At 37.2% G+C, this 18,365-nt stretch overlaps 1 protein-coding gene across 2 annotated transcripts in view; it reads right to left on the bottom strand.

Annotated features, from left to right (window-relative positions):
- Window positions 1-1,501: 1,501 nt before the first annotated feature.
- RGS7BP (regulator of G protein signaling 7 binding protein) overlaps window positions 1,502-18,365 on the bottom strand; it is a 44,106-nt gene continuing 27,242 nt past the window's right edge. The window contains exons 3-7 of one of the 2 annotated variants that reach the window (XR_010385483.1): window positions 16,464-16,594; window positions 6,545-6,692; window positions 5,092-5,162; window positions 3,695-3,873; window positions 1,502-2,497 (exon numbers count right to left, since the gene is read on the bottom strand). Coding sequence is in view for 1 of the 2 variants with exons in the window: in XM_064499715.1 (XP_064355785.1) it covers window positions 2,406-2,497; window positions 5,092-5,162; window positions 6,545-6,692; window positions 16,464-16,594 (442 nt within the window). In the remaining variant the exon portion in view is untranslated. The remainder of the gene's footprint in view (window positions 2,498-3,694; window positions 3,874-5,091; window positions 5,163-6,544; window positions 6,693-16,463; window positions 16,595-18,365) is intronic. The other variant, XM_064499715.1, reaches the window with a different exon arrangement.

The following is an 18,365-nucleotide window of genomic DNA, read 5'->3' on the forward strand; positions in this document are numbered from 1 at the left end:
TTTGGGCCTGTGGAGAGCAGGATGATGCAGGGCTGCTTGCCTTTGGCACAAGTAGTCTGAATGACAGATCAGAGCATATTTCTGAGGGCATCAAAATGCCATCCTCTCTCCCTATTAAGTGATTGCAAATGGGTGCATCTGGGGTAATGGGCTAGTTGCACAGATTGCTCACTGCATACCACATATCAGCTGGTCTGTGAAAACTGCCAACACAGTATAACACAGTGTAATATCCTTAGTTTTATCCACAGTAATTGTTGAGATGCAGAGCCTGCATGTTGCACCGATGCGTATCACTGACCTCTCACTGCCTGGTGGCACAGCTTAGAACTGCAACCTGCTCCTCCAGTTGAATAGGTAGGTAGGTAGACAGGTAGCTTGGGAGGTAGTGGATATGAGATTAGAGAGATGAAGTGTTGCATAAAAAGGTGAAGGAGGTAGGGAGTCCTGTGTTAGAGAGGTCAAGGTAGGAGAAGGCAGAGAGAGAGTCCTCAGTGTTTAGGAGGGTGGCACAGGTGGTCAGGGATCAATGCCAAAGGTGAGAGTTAGACGGACACAGAAAGAATGGAGATGGGCCCAGCCTCTCACAGATCTTGCTCAGGGCTTTGCTTTATTTAAGGCTGGCTCTGGGACAGGGGTTTGGTGTCTAGTTTGTTGGACAGAGGAGTGCAGAGTAAGTATGCAAGGTCTTGTTCACTCAGTGGGTTTTACAAACCGTTTCCACAGTATCAGATCACTGTTCAGAAAGACAAATTCCTGCTTTTCCCTTTTGGGATTAAATTAGAACTCAATTTTTGGGCTTTGCTGCAGACACTGCACTAGTATTTCTACAATGTAGGTATTTTCTTCCTTTTTCAGCAAACAGTATTCCAGGAAAAATATACGGTAAGAAAAATCAGTCAAAACAAACTTAAGTGCTGCTAAGTATAGTTCAGTGAATACATGTCCCTGATAACTGCTTTTGGAAATGTATTAACATCCTCCAAAAAATACACGGAGGATATAACTGTATGGGTGTTTTCTATGACAAGGAAACAATTCCATTTTAATCACCACTAAACCCTTATGAAAAAAAAAAAAAAAAAAAAAAAAAGATTTTGGTTCCTGTTAACATGCTGGGTCATAGCAGAGTGGCAGAAGGGCTCATATTATTACTGGCTGCAAGGAGTAAGGTGACCTACCCTGCATGGTAGCTACAGGTTTTTGTGTGTTTCATGGTGTTGCACAATGTCCAGGTTCCATAGTGTTGCAGTCCAGCACAAGTTTAGTTCTGATGTCTTGCCTGTCGCCCTGAAACATCAGTACAGTGAGACTGACATACCTGTGTCTATCACTGCTACTAGCTGTCATTCTAGCATTTATAAGTTCATCGTAATTTTTTGTCTGTCTTTTTAAAAATACATCTTGAAATGAAAAAAATTACCAAACTTTGTATAGTATCCTGATGATAAGATTAGAAAAAAGAGATATTCTGGCAATATAACTAGAAACAAGGCAACACTTAATTTAAATAAAAAACTTTATTAACAATGTAAAATGTTTAATATCTTACAATCTGAGCTAATTCTGGCATGCCCTGTAAGAGTTAATAGTTAGTGATATGCAGATACCATGCTTTAAATTCTATTGGAAACAAAATGGGTTAGTGGTATGTTGTACATTGTAGGGTAACTGTTTATTTTACTACACCTGCTTTTAATAAAGTACTTATTTTTTTTCCAAAAGGCTGGAGAGATACCACTGGCTTAAAAGGAAATTTATTATTTCTATGCATTGTACAGTATGTAGATATTATGATTTCTCTGTATTTACAAGATCTAAATATTTTTATATACGGTTTGTGTATCATAAATTAAGATACTTTTCTATGAAGCCTTTAGATTGAGATAGAGTGGAAGACTAAATATGAATGAGAGCACAAAAAGCAACTGTAGATTTTGTGCAAATTCTGTTACAATATTGTCTAAACGGTTTAGAACTTCAATACTTTGCTATTAAATAGCTTTCTATGCTTAAAGACTGTTTTAATGTGATACTAATAAGAGTACTGTACTATGCACAAAGTTTTAGCTGCAGTTCAAACAATAAAAACTTAAAAATGATCTATTAACCATAATTCATGTGTCTTTCTCTGAGCCATTTAAGCATGCAAAACATACTTTAAAAAGTTTTAGAAACATTCTTAGTTATTCTAGATTTGTTCCACAACTGGTTCTTGAACACTATAACTTTAAATTGTTAAAACTCTATTTTGAAAAGGGGGATGGAGCAGAAGAGAAAAAGGAACAGGCTAGCGTAGAAAATATACTTTATAATCAAGAGTAGTAATGTTCATCTTTGCAGCGCTCAAATGATAGTGGTTTAATCAAAGTTACGATTTTCTCATCATTTCTGTACTTAATCTTCTAACTGGAGACAAGACAACACAGTCCAAAGAATCTTCGCTTCCGTCTTCTTACTAATGGGTAAGGAGTCAAATTTAGGAGGCTGCTATCATCTGTGACGGAAAAAACCCCAATTTTAATACAATTACATAAACACACAAACACACACACGTACACACACACACACGTACATAAACAAGAGTTTGTATCTTTGTGTGTCCTCGCAGCACCTACAAGATCAAGTAGTAGGCACCATTGTTCTAGGCACATAGCAAATAAACTGAATTTTCTGTATTAGAATAAGGGTCTTAAAATGCCAATTATCAGGACTCCATGAAAATGCAATATAAATTTTGGCATGAGGAATATCAGTTCAATGACAAAACCTTAATGAAATTATACCTCCAGGGCTGAGAAACCTAAACCAAAATATTCCTGCTTGATGAATAATATTAGGCAACAACTAAAACCCAAAGCACAATAGTCTTGAGATCCTAATTGCAGATATGCAAGTTTGACAACCTAAGCTTAAATTCTGGCTTACTTTAAAGATGAAAGAAAATACTGAGTGCCATTTGTGCACATCAGTGAGAATTTCAATTTAAAACTCCAAGATCACAACATCTTGGCACATGAAGATTAAAAGTACTCTCCTTGGAAAGTTAGCACAATTTGCTATCCCTGCTTCTGGTTAGCTTTCTACCTTGTATATTAACTCCTTTTAAATTCATACAGAACATATATATTAGTGCCTATAATTATGTTAATTTGTGCCCTGTCAGCAAACTGTCTCAAAAATTCTTTAGAATTTACTTTCCATCTTCAAGCAGAGTTTCAGGCTAAGAACTATATCTCATTATGTTCCTATTCTTGATACATTGAGGACCTAGTTTTGATTGGAGGCTCCAGACACTATTGTAATACAAATACTTAAGTATAAAAACTTAGGTAAGACAACATTTAATAATGTGACCATTAAGTTCACAAACCACATCAACTAAACTTCTTAGCATAGTAACTTTCCTGTTGCCACTTAAATTGTGAAAGAGAATTCTATGCAAAAAACAATTATTCAAGCAGATCTCTGAGTAGTCAGTAACATTATGTGAAGTTTGTTTGGGCTTGCAACCGTAAGTTCTGGTTCTCACTGAAATCAATGGCAAAACACTTGCTAATTTAATTGAAAGCAGGATCAAGTCTTATAAAGATCGACTCATTCAACAGCATTCAGTCATCTCATAATCATTCTTATAAACCGTGCTTGTAATTCATACATATGTACAAATTTGAGTCCAGACCATATTAATTACCTATAATGTTGTTGTTCGTTTGTTTGTTCTATTTTCTTATACTTTCCTCTAGCTTTAATTAATTAAAGGTCTTGGAATATTTTGTAGTTTTAACTCCTGTGTCAATAATACGTATGACTGTCCACTCCTGAAGCATCAATTCTCTGAGGTCAGCTGTAAACTGTGATCATAGCTGGACTCTGTGGGAGCAGCAGAAATACCATTTGTGATTCTCTGATCCTGGTGCGTGTCATAGAGCTTTAAACTCTCTGGCTGACACATGTCTCCCAGCCTGCTGCACAGATGATCACTGATTTTCAGGCCATTTTTGAAGGACTGTACGGTCACCTGCAGGGAAGCGTTCTGTGTGCCTTTCTCTCTGTTCTGAATTCAAGTTTCTATGTGTTTTATACCCACCCAAATTTGTCTTTTCTGTCCTTATTTCCACCATGCTCCTTTTTTCTAGGCTAGGCATAGACTTCATGGCATTTTTTCATTCTTTTACAATGGCATATCTGCATCATGTATCTTAAGTGTGATTCCGTTTCTCTTTCCAAATAATTTCCACTCAATCTGTCCCTGCCATAGACTTACTTCTATAATGAATTCACCCATTCTGTATTGATCTTTTACTATATTACGATGAATGTTAGACTGCTTAGTTCCTCAGGACAAGATCTAGGACACATTAGGCATACTTCATCATACTTCATCAAGAGTATGCAGCACTTAAGGAAAAACACGTTATCAGGAAGAAAACAAAAAGGAAAATGATTATCTTTTTAATGTTGTTCACATGGAGAAAGAAAGTGCCTGCAGATGTGGAATATATGAGACTGCTGGACCAAAAAATGAAGGCCCATTCCTAAATAAATTATTCAGGATGAATGGGCCCCTGTGCATTTGTATAGGGTGCCTCATACCTGGCTACTGGGTAAAGCAAGGTGTTACCAGCCTCAAGGCAGGTATCCCTGCGTAGGGTCAGTGTCTTGTTATCCTTGAGTCATAATACAGATGCTACAACCCTTGCAGGGGTAAAGTAAACTCCATCATGCAGCATGATCCCTATCATAGTCTGTGCAATTTATGCCATCATTACATTTGAAAAAAAATGCCGCCTCAGATAGGGAATTAGTTGTACTGCTGCCTTATCTCCCCAGAAGTCTGTTATTTTATCTGTAGATACCATATCTATAAACATCCAAAATTCAGTACTCTGAAGTATAGTGTTCGCAAGTGAAACTCAAGAGGACAAAGTTCACATATTAAATTCTGGCACTACTGAATCAGTGGGGAAAGGATTTCACCTGGATTTTTCGTTCTGTAACTTCTACAGAAAACATATTTTCCATATCTAATGGAAGCCAAAATCTTTAATGATCTTAATTTACCTTACATGAAGAAAATAGAAAACCTACCTTGATTTTTCAGTGGTAAAGGCATAGTCTCCCTGAGTTTGCTTAAAAGGTTTTTCATTTCTCTCATATCTCTGCAGAAACAAATTTAAAAGGAATACAACAGAACAGCAGCTGAAGACTCACAATAGGGGATAGTTCACAGTATTGTTTTGTATGCTGAACTAATGGAATAAAAACCCAAATTAAATAATATAAAAATCTATTGGGCAAGCACTTGGTTCAAATGTATCAGGAGATGCCTACCAAAATAAAGGACAGTAAATTTAATAAGGGAAGAATTTTAGGTCAGCCTGATTGTAACTGGTAGCTTTCTAGTCCAAATTTGTTATCTTTTCTGCATCTCAAGTATTCCATATTAAATGAGTTGGTGGGCACAATGTGATCTTAGTGGCAAAATACTCAATATGCATTACAACTAGCACTGGCCAGTACTACTGCTAATATAATTATCGGCATTTTGTAGCTTGTACCATGAATGTGGTCAGTGTTTTAAAAAGTAAGAAATTATTATACATGTAGTTAATCCATGTCACTTAAGCTCCCTATGGATTAAGAGAAAATTTTAGGTAACAAGGATTTCATTCTGGCCCCTCTTAGGAGGACGTTGGCGTGGAATTTGCTAAAATTTTAGAAGGCAGAAGATGGAAAGTACAGTAACAAAATACCATCTCACAAAGCAGGTTACATATGGATATGCTCTGAAAGAGGATGGAAGTTGTAAAAAGGTTCCTGTTTTACAGATAGGTGACAGACCAGTAATTTTGTGGGTGGGCTTCTGATGTCTTAAGGCTTTCAGGATTTAAAGATAATGTGGTCCTGCCTCATTCATCTACATATGATATGCGTCTTGGAAGTGAAGCAGCATGACTGTCTTACTGCTCAGTTCTATTCTCTGAGTTACCCTCTTAGTAGAACAGAACTTTATTTTATAGAAGTAAATACATGCTGGCCATCAGGATTACTCCCTACCAGAGGGTCTCAGTTTTGTTTCACCTGGACAGTCAAGAGAATTAAAGTCCACTTTGATATACCTTTGGATGATTTTCCCCTCCACTCCTGAGCCTTCCACATGTGTAACTATGGGCAGAAACAGCTGATATGAACTAGTTTCTGTGCCTTTGGTTTAAGAATGCAAAACTGCAGGCAGCATATTTCAGGTACAAAACCAGAAACCTGTTAAGATGAGACAAAAACTCTCTCTCTTTTAGCACTATAATTTTCTGCCCTTTGTTTTTGGCAGTAGTTCCTTCTGGTAATTAACCAAAGTAAGAATGTCACTTCTCTTTGCCCTTCTTACAGATATTGCTTTTAGGCGTGTTAAATACAACAAAAATGTTAAACAGGCCATAATTTACAAACACCTATAGTAACAACACTGGCTGCCTAATTGGAAAAGATTAAATAAACTCTAGACAGAAATTTGTTTTATTTAGGAATAAAGTGCTACAGATACCTGTCAGTGTTCTCAATATCTGTGGAAACTTGCCATAAATGCTGTTGAATATCTGTTGGAGATGATGACGTGTCTTCTAAAATAGGTACTTCAGAACTCTCCTCCACTTTAGTGTCTAGGATCTTGGGTGGTGCACAAAGCTCTTTTCCTTTAAAATATTGAAACAAAACATATATCTCTATTATTTTTTAATTAAAAGATATACTCAGATTATATCATTAATGTTTTGGGCTTGATCCTGCCCAGCGTAAATGAAGAGAAAGAGTTGTGAATGCTAACTCCAAATAAGAACTGTTCAGAGAAAAGAGAGTGGACCAGACCAGTCTGCTCATCAGAGTGCTGCTGTATGGTCCATGTTACTTCTGCCAAACAGGACTAAGAGGAAGCCCACACAGGCATGTGCTGAGCTTGGGATTTTGTTCAGTAAATATTATGAAGAGTTTCCCTTAAACTCCAGTGGCTCACATGTGACACAGAAAATAAGAACCAGAGGACAAAAGAGAACAAAATAAATAGGTAACTGGAGTATATCTTCTGAAAGCAATATCAAAAGCTTTGATAATAGAGAACATTGTAATCCATGTCTTTCAGTGTTACTCACTGCAGTACTATGGAAAAATAAAAGACGATAATGTGCAGTTTTGCACTTGATGAGGTTGATAGCAATACATAGCTGCCACCACTCACAACTCGATACATTGCATATTCCGAATTTGCATACTTACACTTGCCCAATTCATGCTTACTCTATGAAAATACAGGCCATGTTGGAACTCTTTGGGGACTTCACGCCAGATCTGCCAGGGCTTTTGTCAGGGAGAGAATGGGCTGTAGGATGTAGGCCATGATAGTGCCGAACGCAAGAGAGTTATTAGTGAGATTAGTTAGTATCCTTGCAAACTCCCCATGGACAGCCTGTGGCTATTCTTTGTCTGTAGTGGCAAGTACAGCCCTGGTACTAAGTATTGGATGGGACACATTCTTTTTGTATACCTCATTTAAATGAGAAATTTCAAAATGGATCGCTTACAGAGAGGGTAGTTTTCCCCCTCTTTGTTGTCTAATGAAATAGCTCAAACAATCTCACAAAAAAATGAATAAAGCCTTGTAAAAAAAGAGAAAATAGTGTTTAAACCAGTGGTACTGAGAAGTTGAGTAGGAGGTGTTCTTTCATTTCACAGTTTTTGCTATTTCAGAAATTTTCAATTTTCAGAAATTTGCTCAGGACAAACCTGAGCACTTCCTATAAGGTTTGAAAAGAACAGGAAGGACCAGAGTCTAGTGGTTATCCCATCGTTCTGGGGCATTAGAGACTAAGACCATGCTATACTACTCTCCCACATCACAAATCAGTATCTGAGCTGTCAGGCTATTAACTTTCTCTTGTTTTTCTTTAAACTAGAAACTCCTGGATCTGAAAAAACCTGTTTCAGCAGGTTCTTTGAACTGTTATATTTTGATAAAGTATTTCTTTGTTGAAAAATTCTCAGCTACTCATTGTCTGAATGTCCAACTAGACATTACTTATACTGCAAGAGATCTTTGCCTAATGTTTTCATTATCCTTTAAAGTCAGTGCAGTATCCTTTTCCCTGCATTATACCTCCTCCCCAAAAGTCATCTAACTGTATGATGCCAAGAGATGATGTGACGTAACAATTTATCATTGAAAAATGGTGTCCTTCGTCCTTTCTCTGCTGCTTATTTTGGCACCTACTGCTAACTTTGGCTTTGCCAAATCCCTCTGTGAGCCAGGTGAACCCATCAAGCGGTAGAAGATTACCTCCACAAAAAGAAAAATAAAAAGTGAAAAGTTTTCTGTTGTTTCAGTGAGTTAAATGGGGTGAGTAAAGAACCAAGCATGCTCCAGAGCAAGTGACAGAGGATGGGGGTGATGATATGGCCAGAAGCAGTGGAAGGGAGGAAGAAGTGAAGGTAAGATGAGGGCAGAAATACAGAGAAAGAGATCAAGACCTTTTTGGTGGCAACAAGCTCATATGTTGACTCCGTTGCTTGTGGAACAGCAGCCTAAGCCTGTTTCCCAGATTGTATTTTTTATTGTGTATCTATCACCTTTTAGGTGCAACTTTCAAATTATTTCTGGTGGCAACTGCAGCTTATGCTGTTTTTTAACATAGATCTTAATATACAGTTTTAATTGTTCATTTGGGTAAGCTTCATTATTCATTACTTCTTCCAGTACAAGAAGCCCATAACACAATATCTCTCACTTACAGCTTTTTTGTAAAAGAGGGTTACCCTGGGAAAACTATTTGATTTGTCACTGAGGTCACAGAATACAAGATGCTCTTGCTAGCACTGCATGTTAGTTAATTCTGCTGTGATTTGGAAGTGTTATGTTGAAACTGACCTGACCTTTGGTGACACGCCGTCAAGAACGACCCTGTCTATATATGCATCCTTCAGCGCATCTATAGATGTGAAGGGTGTTTCAACAGAAACAATAACGATTCTTTTTCCCAACTTGAGAACAGAAGTCCAGAGCCTGCATTGTTCTGTTGGTTAGCACAAAGGCAAGCTCCTGCAGGTTAACAGAACGAGCAGCACAGATTTCCTTTCAACCAAAAAGAGCTCTTTACCAGTAATTTTGTTGTACTGTGAACAGTTCATGAAGCCTTGAATTTCAGAGCATCTGCTCAATCACTTGAAAACAGTTAAAAGTCAGCTAATAATAAAGGCTTCGCTTGAATAATGTCTATGACTCAGGCTCAACATTTCCTACTGTATGGCACACACTGTAGGGAAATAAAAGCTCTTTAATTTTCTCATCCTAGTGGGGGGAAGGATATCTTTTGTACAACACACTTTCTTAATATAGAGATGTGAGCCATAAATTTTACTTTCAATATAGTCAGGAACTTTCACTGATTTCAGCAGGAGTTTGATCATGCACACTGCTTGCAGAGGTGTCCACATGCAGTTGCTCTTCTTGCCAGTTGGCTAGGCAGTGGCTTTTTTTACTGCTGGTGAAATTTTAATATAACACACACTTGATGTACTCTGTGTCTTCTAGCTTCTAATTCATAGTGTCCTTTTATTTTAAGAAGCAGAGATTTGCTTATGGAGTGAAAGGCTCTTGAATTAAATAATGCTGAAGGTCCAACTTGAATGAGGATAAATAAGAGGGTAAAAAATGATCTGTCCAGTAAGGCTACATCACCTATGACCGTGGTGCTATAGGACATACTCACCTGCTGTGCTTCTTACTGCCTCTGTGGTGACCTCTGTGGTGTTTGCTTCTGCCATACTGCACTGTGCTCCTACTCTTAATCATCACCTGCTTCCCAGAAAAACTTACATAATGAAAAAAAAAATTATTACAGGTCCCTTACAGCTAGTTAGATTTCACTCCAGATGAACTGGAAAGATCTTTGAGGGGAATAACAGAATTTAATTAAGCTGAGGGAACCCATCTCTCAAAAGAAGGCAGCATTTGTATCAGATTTCTAACCTAGCAATTAAAAATAAATACAAAGCTTTAGAACACAAATAAAATGAATGAAAAAGACAACATACAATGGGAAATAGCAGAGAATCTTGTAGGAAAGAAGAAATGTGTTGCTGCAAATATGGTTAACTCAATCTGAGGAACTTAATCCTTGAGTTATAGTTGGAATTGGGAGAACACAGAGATTGTCTCCGTGGAAATATTATCATCAAGGAAAACTATAAGGCTGTAGTGGATATTGTGTTTTCCTCCTTCCATGCCTGTTTTTGGCATATTCATGTTGGCCTCTTCCTAGCGTCCACATGAGAATGGGTGATTCTCTGGATTTTAAGTGCTTGTTTCTCCACACGTATGTGCTTCTCTTCTCTCTCACACCTTATCCCTCTTGCTTACAAATATCTGCCAGTCTTTAAAATAGAATGCTGAGATTGCAGCAGATCAGTTGAACAATTCTTCTCATGTTCTTCAAAATGCTAAATAGGATGTAATTTAAACAAAGCAAAATGAAACAAAAATCCCTTCACTGAATTCAAGGTTTCTTTTTCTAATCTGTAAGGTAAGCTATTGAAGGCTTTTAGGCACTATTTTAAGAAAATGTACGTTATCACAAAATGCATAATGGAAAAACAACAGTTATATTATGAACTTCAATTTGTAAAACTTTCTACCGTACATGATACACACTTGCCTGTATTAGTCTTATGAACCAACAATACAGGAATGAGATCAGTCTGAATTTACATCACAGAAGTGTAATTTATACTTTCTATAATGCATACACATAATTTTTCCATTAGACTCAATTCTTTCATTTCTTATTTAAGTATTTATAGCATTTCTTCAGGTACCTACCACTCTGGTATCCTAGTGTGGTATCCTTCTGTCCTCAGCTATGTTTAATAAAGTCAGAGGGGCCCATGCATCTCAGTAACAGTGACAGAACTGTGATTTTAGCTAACTCAGCCTTTCATTAGGGCTTCCAAATAGACTTTTGGGAAGAATTAACAATGTGGTGGTTAGAAGCATTAAAGTATTTTGCATTTAATTCTGAGAAATTATTAATGTATAAACACCTCATTTAGGAAAAAACACAGGAAACAAATCAGAATTTGAGAGCATTTCATATAAGCAAGTGTAACCTAATGTATCCTGGACTCATTTTGCTCATGGATATTCACCCAAATTCTATTAAAATGACCAGAGCTATGTGTGAGTAACTGACAGCAAAAATTACCTTTCTATGGTTGTACACTTCTTTTTCAGTAAGTTACAAACTAGCATAGTGGGTTCACCTGATTCTGGACCATAAGAATAACATATTGTTATGAGTATAAATGAATAGTGACTTGCTTTGTCCAAACTCAGTATAAATGGTTACCAGTTTCAAGCCTTGTACTTCTATGACATGGCAGCTTTAATTATTTTCACAGCATGTTTTGAGTCTGGAAAATACCTCCACTTCATTTTAACCTTCAAAATTTCTGTCCTCTCTTACCTTTGGTCTGTTATATGTGCTTGCTCCCAAAACTAGAAAAGTGAGTACCTTGCACAAATGCTGCACAGCTAGCTAATAACATGCTAGCAATTTGCAGTTTTGGAATTTTTAATATTTCTGTTATACATTTTTGCATAACCAAACAAGCCAATTATATCTGTAGATGATCCTAAGAAAGTAATGGTTTCTCTGTAAACATGTATAGACACTAAACTTCAGTGACACATACTTCCACAGTAACATGCTATAATGATCCAGTGATTATAATAATATTCTACATTTTTTTATAATGAAGGGATGATATTATTGTGGATATATGAATCAACAAAGCTCTTTTATCTGCTATTTTTACACATTCAGATGCACTGCGGTCCTTTATATTATCAATGAAAATCTTTGAGTCAGAAATACTTGTGACAGAATACACTGATGTATGCTGAACTTTAAGGTAATTCTGGGTTTTCTCACTGCGGGATCTAAACAGCCTCAGTATTTATTTGGAAAAAGGGTCATCACAGCCAGCAGCTTCTGTAGAGAGAAATTATGCCAACTGCTTCCTCTAGCAGCTTGCTAGCTAAGCCAGGGTTTGTTTATTTGATCACAAGAATAGTCGGTGTTGGGAACATGTACAAGCAAGATCAATAAAGTAGACATATAACATTTAAAGGAATTAGAGATGAATTTTGTAAACACTTCAGAGAGGTACCAAAGCTTGTCCAGAATATATTGCTTTCCATGAAACTATAATTCAGATTTTTAAAAAAAGTATTACCAGGTGGAAGACCTGTGTGTGATGCTGCTCCCTAAGGCGTAAAGCTATTCAAGCTAATTCAAATTCTAACAATTGAGGGAGACAAATAAAGCAAAACTAGGCCCAGGAGAGAAGCTCCAGGTCCCAGGCAAGTGAACTGATCTGTTCCTTGATGAAGTCCGAGAGAAGTGATGCTATCCAGAGAAGTTCTGCTAGAGCATGACAGTGATGCAGAAGAAAGCTAGGTGAAATATGCTACTGGTGAACAAACACAGTGAGACATTTCAGAAGATTTCCTGGAAGAAGAGCTGCCATTTGCCATACCGCCAATAGGTATTTGCTACAGTCACCCTGTTATGACAAAAGGGACAGCAAGACCTTTAAAGCTATATGTTAGGGACTGCAGGAAGGCACAGGAGAGTTCCTCACAGTTAACACACTCAACTGCTGACCTGAAAACTGGACTCTGTACCTTCCTCTGCCCCAGAGTTTTCATGTGATTCTAGCCAAGTTGTCTATACACAGCTCCTCATAATAATTACTGACAACATGTTTCTCATTCTCTGGTTGCCCAGTTTGAAGTCTCTGCACTCACAGATGCAACTGAAACTACTGAGAGATTACTCTAAGTATGCTGCTGTCTCAGATCCTAAATTAGCAATCTTTAGCTTAATCTCCTTGTTCCTCCTTTGCAATGGGAAAATTGTTACTATCTCACTACCCAAGACAGTTCTGAAGACACTCATCAGTGAATGAATTACTGAGAAAAGTCTGAGGAACAGAAGGATTCTACCTTTAGAACAGAATTATGTGCAATAAATACAACATATAACACTGAACAATTAGAATAAAACACAGATGATTGCCCAAGTAAATATTAGCATGTGTCTCAATCCAACAGGACTCTTGGGATGGTGGAAAGGAAAGTGAGGAAGTATACGATCAGGTAACCAAGAACTTAGTACATACAAAAAGGTTGAATTAACCCTACTTAGGCACGTTTCATTCTGTCATTTGCAGATGTTCTGAATGTCCAATTTTGCAGTCATAATGTGTTTTCAACACTGGGGTTTTGTGGTGTGTGTATCTTAGAAATAAATTCATTAGAGAGCACTTACCTCAGTTTACTTACTGCATAGCACAGCTGGAAATATTTATGGCTGTTGGCCCCACTGTGGCTGTTACATCTCACAGAAATAATAGACTGTCTTACTTTTATAACAGAGGCTGTATGACAGTAGTAAGTTAATCTGAAGTACTGTAAATATGCAAGAAATTTCTGTACAGGAAGCTTGATACAGTATATGTAGGAATGTTTGTTCAGTAGCACAGAAAGATAAGGAGAGCTCAGATCAGTGCTGAGAAAGACAGTGAAAGTACCAGAGCTCAGCCCTTCAAATAGTAGTGTGGTGTTTTATGAAACAGCATCTGTTCCCAGTAGGGAGTGTTGGCTGAGTGCCTCTTGGGAAAAGAGCATCAGCATCAGCTCACTGCCTTAGAGTTATCAGTTCCATAGTTTGTTTGATAATGTCTGGTCAAGATACCAGAACCCACATTATTATTTATTAGCTGCATGTTGCCGAGAACAGCCTGCATGTTATTCTACATGAACCTCTGCTGGCTCTGAAGTAGAGGACACAGTTTGCTGAAATCTCCAGAGAGATTTAAAAAGCCCAACAAACTACTTATCCAACAGGTAAGAGGGCTAGAAAATGGAAAATATTACATTCAAATGGAAAATATTACCTTCAAAAATGAGCTACAAGATACAGCAAGAAATCACATGCAGGGAATAACAATAGACATACGCATGTATAAATTTAGCAAAGTTAATACATACTGGAAATGTTCACAATTTCTAAAGGGTAGTACTCTTTGTAGGCAAGGAAAACGAACTGAATGTTTGTTTTAATATCACTCAGATGCGGGTGAAAACCTAAAAAAGCTATATGCTAGCAACAGCACAAAATACTTCGTAATGGTCAAATTACTGGCTCTTTCATCCCTAGAGATAAATTTATGCACTTTTGCCTACACTGCAGTACTTTTCTCATTAAGTAAAGCATTTCAAGAAAAATGCAGGTTCATTCTGCTCCTTGTAAAATAGTCCGTTTTGGCAGATACAGAATCACAGAATGCATTAGTTTGGAAGAGGCCTTGGGAGGTCATCTGGTTTAACCCTCCCCTGAAAGCAGGGCCAACTTAGATAAGGTCACCCATGGCCTTGTCCGCTTGAGTTGTGAATGTCTCCAAGGCTGGAGATTTCAGAGCCTCTTGGGTGCCTGTTCCAATGTTTGGCTACCTTCACCGTTAAAAAATAATTCTTAATATCTAACTGGTATTTCTCTTGTTGCATGATCCCTTTATAGTGCCTCAAGGCATTGTGAATACCCAAGTATTTAATATATAAGCACAACATTTTATTGACTAAGTTCCAAAATTCAGTTTATTCAAATCCCTGTGATTATATAACTTTTGTCTATTATGAACTTTGCTGAATGTCACTCGGCTGAAACCTGCAGCCAGGTTACTGTGGATATCTCTACATAGATACAGGAAAAAAGTTACTCCATTTAGCAATGGCACAAGAGCTACCATGAGTTTTTAGATTAGGAACCACTGGATATCAAAAGTACAACAGAATAGGAACTAAGTTGGTCCATATTGTAATGCTGTAGCTCATCTTACCTAACTTTAGTCATTTAATAGTTAGAACTTTAGTTTAACTGTTGATTCAATGCACAGGCAAACGGGGCACATTGCATCCACAGGCACATCTCTGTGTTACTCAGGCCACCTCAAACTACTCTCTCTCTCTCTCTGCAATTACACAAGGTGCCTTGACAAATCTTGCCAATGCTAGGAAATATAGCACAATCTGTCTTAAAAAGAAAAAAAAGAACAGACTAATTTTGGTAGCTTCTTCTATCTTGGCATACAATGGCTATGTCTTAGGAAGCCCATCTGCAAAATGACAGTTGACAGTCTTCCAAAATATTTGTGATTACTTGCTCAGTAATATGAAAAGTGAGGTGAACGTCATTACTACTCTAAGTCATCCGTGTGTTCTCACACTTCCTTTGTCAGACTAGGAGGGGTGAAGGCTGTGTCTTTAATATAGGTCTGTCCTTACTCAGAGACTTTGGAGAATTTTAACTGCTCCCGAAGTTGTGTAATGTAGATGGCAAGTGCAGTGTTTTGTACAGAGTCTCTAAAAAGTTTCATTCAGTATATGCAAGTGATTTATGGAGGTTTATAACCTGCTCCATTCTGACTAGATTTTTCTGGAGAGAATAAAATTCATATGTCTGGTCCAACTGACAAGCTTCAACTCTGTAAACTCTTGGACCTGCCAAGCCTTAATTCTACTCATAAGGCACAGAGACACCAGTATTCTGGAAGGGCTGTTACAAAATGTTTCACATGGGGATAATTAGCCGTTTTCTCAGACTTAACCCTTAGGAACAAAACTGTTTCTGTGGTAAATTCAAAATGACAGAACAAAACAGATTCTTCTGCAGGAACCAAAAAAGAAAGAAAACTTTAGTTTGAGAAATAGTTATTTAACAATGACATAACAAATGAGAGGGACTTTTAAAGGGATTTTAAGTTGCTAGGCTGCCTCTGTTACTGGCCAAGCTCCTTGCTACCTTCTAGTTTAAATATTGTCCTGCAGACATCCTCTGACTACTGAGCATGACTGGAATTACAATTTGGCTGGAAAAATCCTCCTATGAAGAAAAACATGGACACAGGGCATCCTGACTACAGCTCCTATAAACCTCATATAACAAAGTAAACACATTATTGTTGAAACCTGACCTGAAACAAAACATGGTTATATGCCTGAACTGGAATTTTTCAAACCCTTCCATTTTGCAGTAGTTATTCTAATAAAAGGACTAAGATAGCTTACTCCCTGGAATCTGAGTAATGACAGCCTTTGGTTTGGGACCTTTTTTTCTTTCTTTTAATTTCAGACTTCTGAACTACACAAGTACATTAGTGATACATGCCTGATGTGAAACACTTAGGTAAGAATGATGATAATGCAATAGAAATAGAGCTTTTTGCAGAAGCTGAAAAGCTACAGTTGCATAGGTGATTTTACAGTCTGGTGCTGTGCATTTAATGCATATCCAAGCATGCCCCAAACCCCTGTTTTTTGTTTAAATTAGCATCTGTATATTTGTGTAATTCAATACCTTTCCGATGAAACTGAAGGGATCCTAGCAAACATATGGACTTAAGCATTTCTGTTGTGTACATTTCTAAGCAACACTGCAACTGGATGTATAATCTACAGATTTCAGGATGAATTTCACCATCTTCTGGGCTGCAATAAAAAAGAGAAAAAATGTAATTAGGAATGGGACCAGAAGGACCTGAGGGTCATCAAATCCAGTTCCTTACTGTTGCAAGCAACAACATTATAACTGCTTCATAAGCTATTAAGCTATGCATATATGATAAACACGTTGTTTCTACCAAACTGGATTTAAAAATAAATCTTTAGCTCTACATGAACTCAAAATAGCTAAACTTGGGGTGTCTTGGACAAGACTCTATGGTAAGACTTTGGTAAGACTTATTTTCTCCTTCGCGTATCTTTGGAAATGTAGTAAATTAATGACCTGAAAAATCTGAGCTTTGTTATCCTCTTTACCAGCTTTAGAGAAATATTTTCTGGTAGACTGAAGAATTCTTGTGCCATTCAGTTTTTGTTACCTTTGGTCCTGGTGCAGCTGCATGAGGAGATTGCAGGGCCCCTTCTACTGTCGCTGTTCAGGCTAGAAATGCTGGATGAGGCATCATCAACCCCAGTTTGCTGACACTTTAATCAGAAACAAGGCAGTTGAGTCTTTTGATTTTGCGATTTCTGTCTGAATTTCTTTTTTTTTCCCCTGTGTTTAAAATACTAGTCATATGATTAGCTAATACTGCACTATGAGGAGAATGAGGAGATTACAGAATTTTTCAGAAAAGCTGTCTTTCAAGAGTGTCTCGGGAGTAACAATTTTTAAAACAAAAACTGAAATCAAGAATAATCCTCAAACTCCAATTAACTGCATAGAACACCAGAATAAATCATTTATCCAGATTCAGGATCCAGCTACTCTCATGCCTCGCTGCGAAACTGGTCAATAAATCTCCCTTTCCTAGGCTCAGAATGGTGCACATGCATAAATATATTATTTTATAAACGTAACTGTTTCCTCGAGTGCTCAAAGAGATGATTTACCTAGCCATATCTGAAAAATAGGTTTTCAATCCCCTTTCCAAAGGTCCTTTCAGTAGGGAAGTAAGTGGTAAGGTTGAAGAGTTAGGATTTCAGCCACTTCATATTCAGACATTCTTGCTATTGGCTTGCTACACAGTGATGTTAAATGGTAAGACAACCCACAAAATTGGATTTTATAACAAATTGGCACTCCTGCTTTACTAAATAAACTGAACCTAATGGCATATTTAAATGTTACCAGTATGAAACTAAAAAATTTTCTCAGCAAGTTTTCAGATTTCTAGCATATGAATAATATAAATGAAGCTTTCACAGTAAAAAGATTGCTAGCATTCTTTATAGGGATTGAATTTCCTATGGTTAAACTGATACTTCTAAAGACCCTCTTGTATATGAAATAAAGTTAGACTTGTGGATTGTCTCAAGGGAATGAAAGCAACTTACCTGATAAATTATTTGCAGCAACACTGAAGTGAGCTGTTATGCTCAAATCATTTCTTAATACCAATCTAGGCCACAGACTTTTAAGACCTACAGCAGATGATGTTTATTTAAATCAGCAGAATAGATTCTGTCTGACACCAAGGTAAGAGGTCATTACTTATGCTCAGTCAAACCCTGGGTCCAGTCAAAATGTTAGATCTGGCTCTTTTGTCATGAACAAGACTGAAAAACTGTATTTTAAGAAAAATCCTACCAGTTTGTGCTGATACAATTTGACTGAAGCTCAGTTCAAACAAATACTGCATACTAAAAGCTGTTAATTTTTGTATTTCAGATTCATTATTATTTCAAACAAAGTAGAGACCATATGTTGCCTAGAAAGCATGTATCCTTCTGCCACTGGTTTCAGTGACACCAGGGA

Source organism: Dromaius novaehollandiae, chromosome W (assembly GCF_036370855.1).
Source record: "Dromaius novaehollandiae isolate bDroNov1 chromosome W, bDroNov1.hap1, whole genome shotgun sequence".
Lineage (NCBI taxonomy): Eukaryota > Metazoa > Chordata > Aves > Casuariiformes > Dromaiidae > Dromaius > Dromaius novaehollandiae.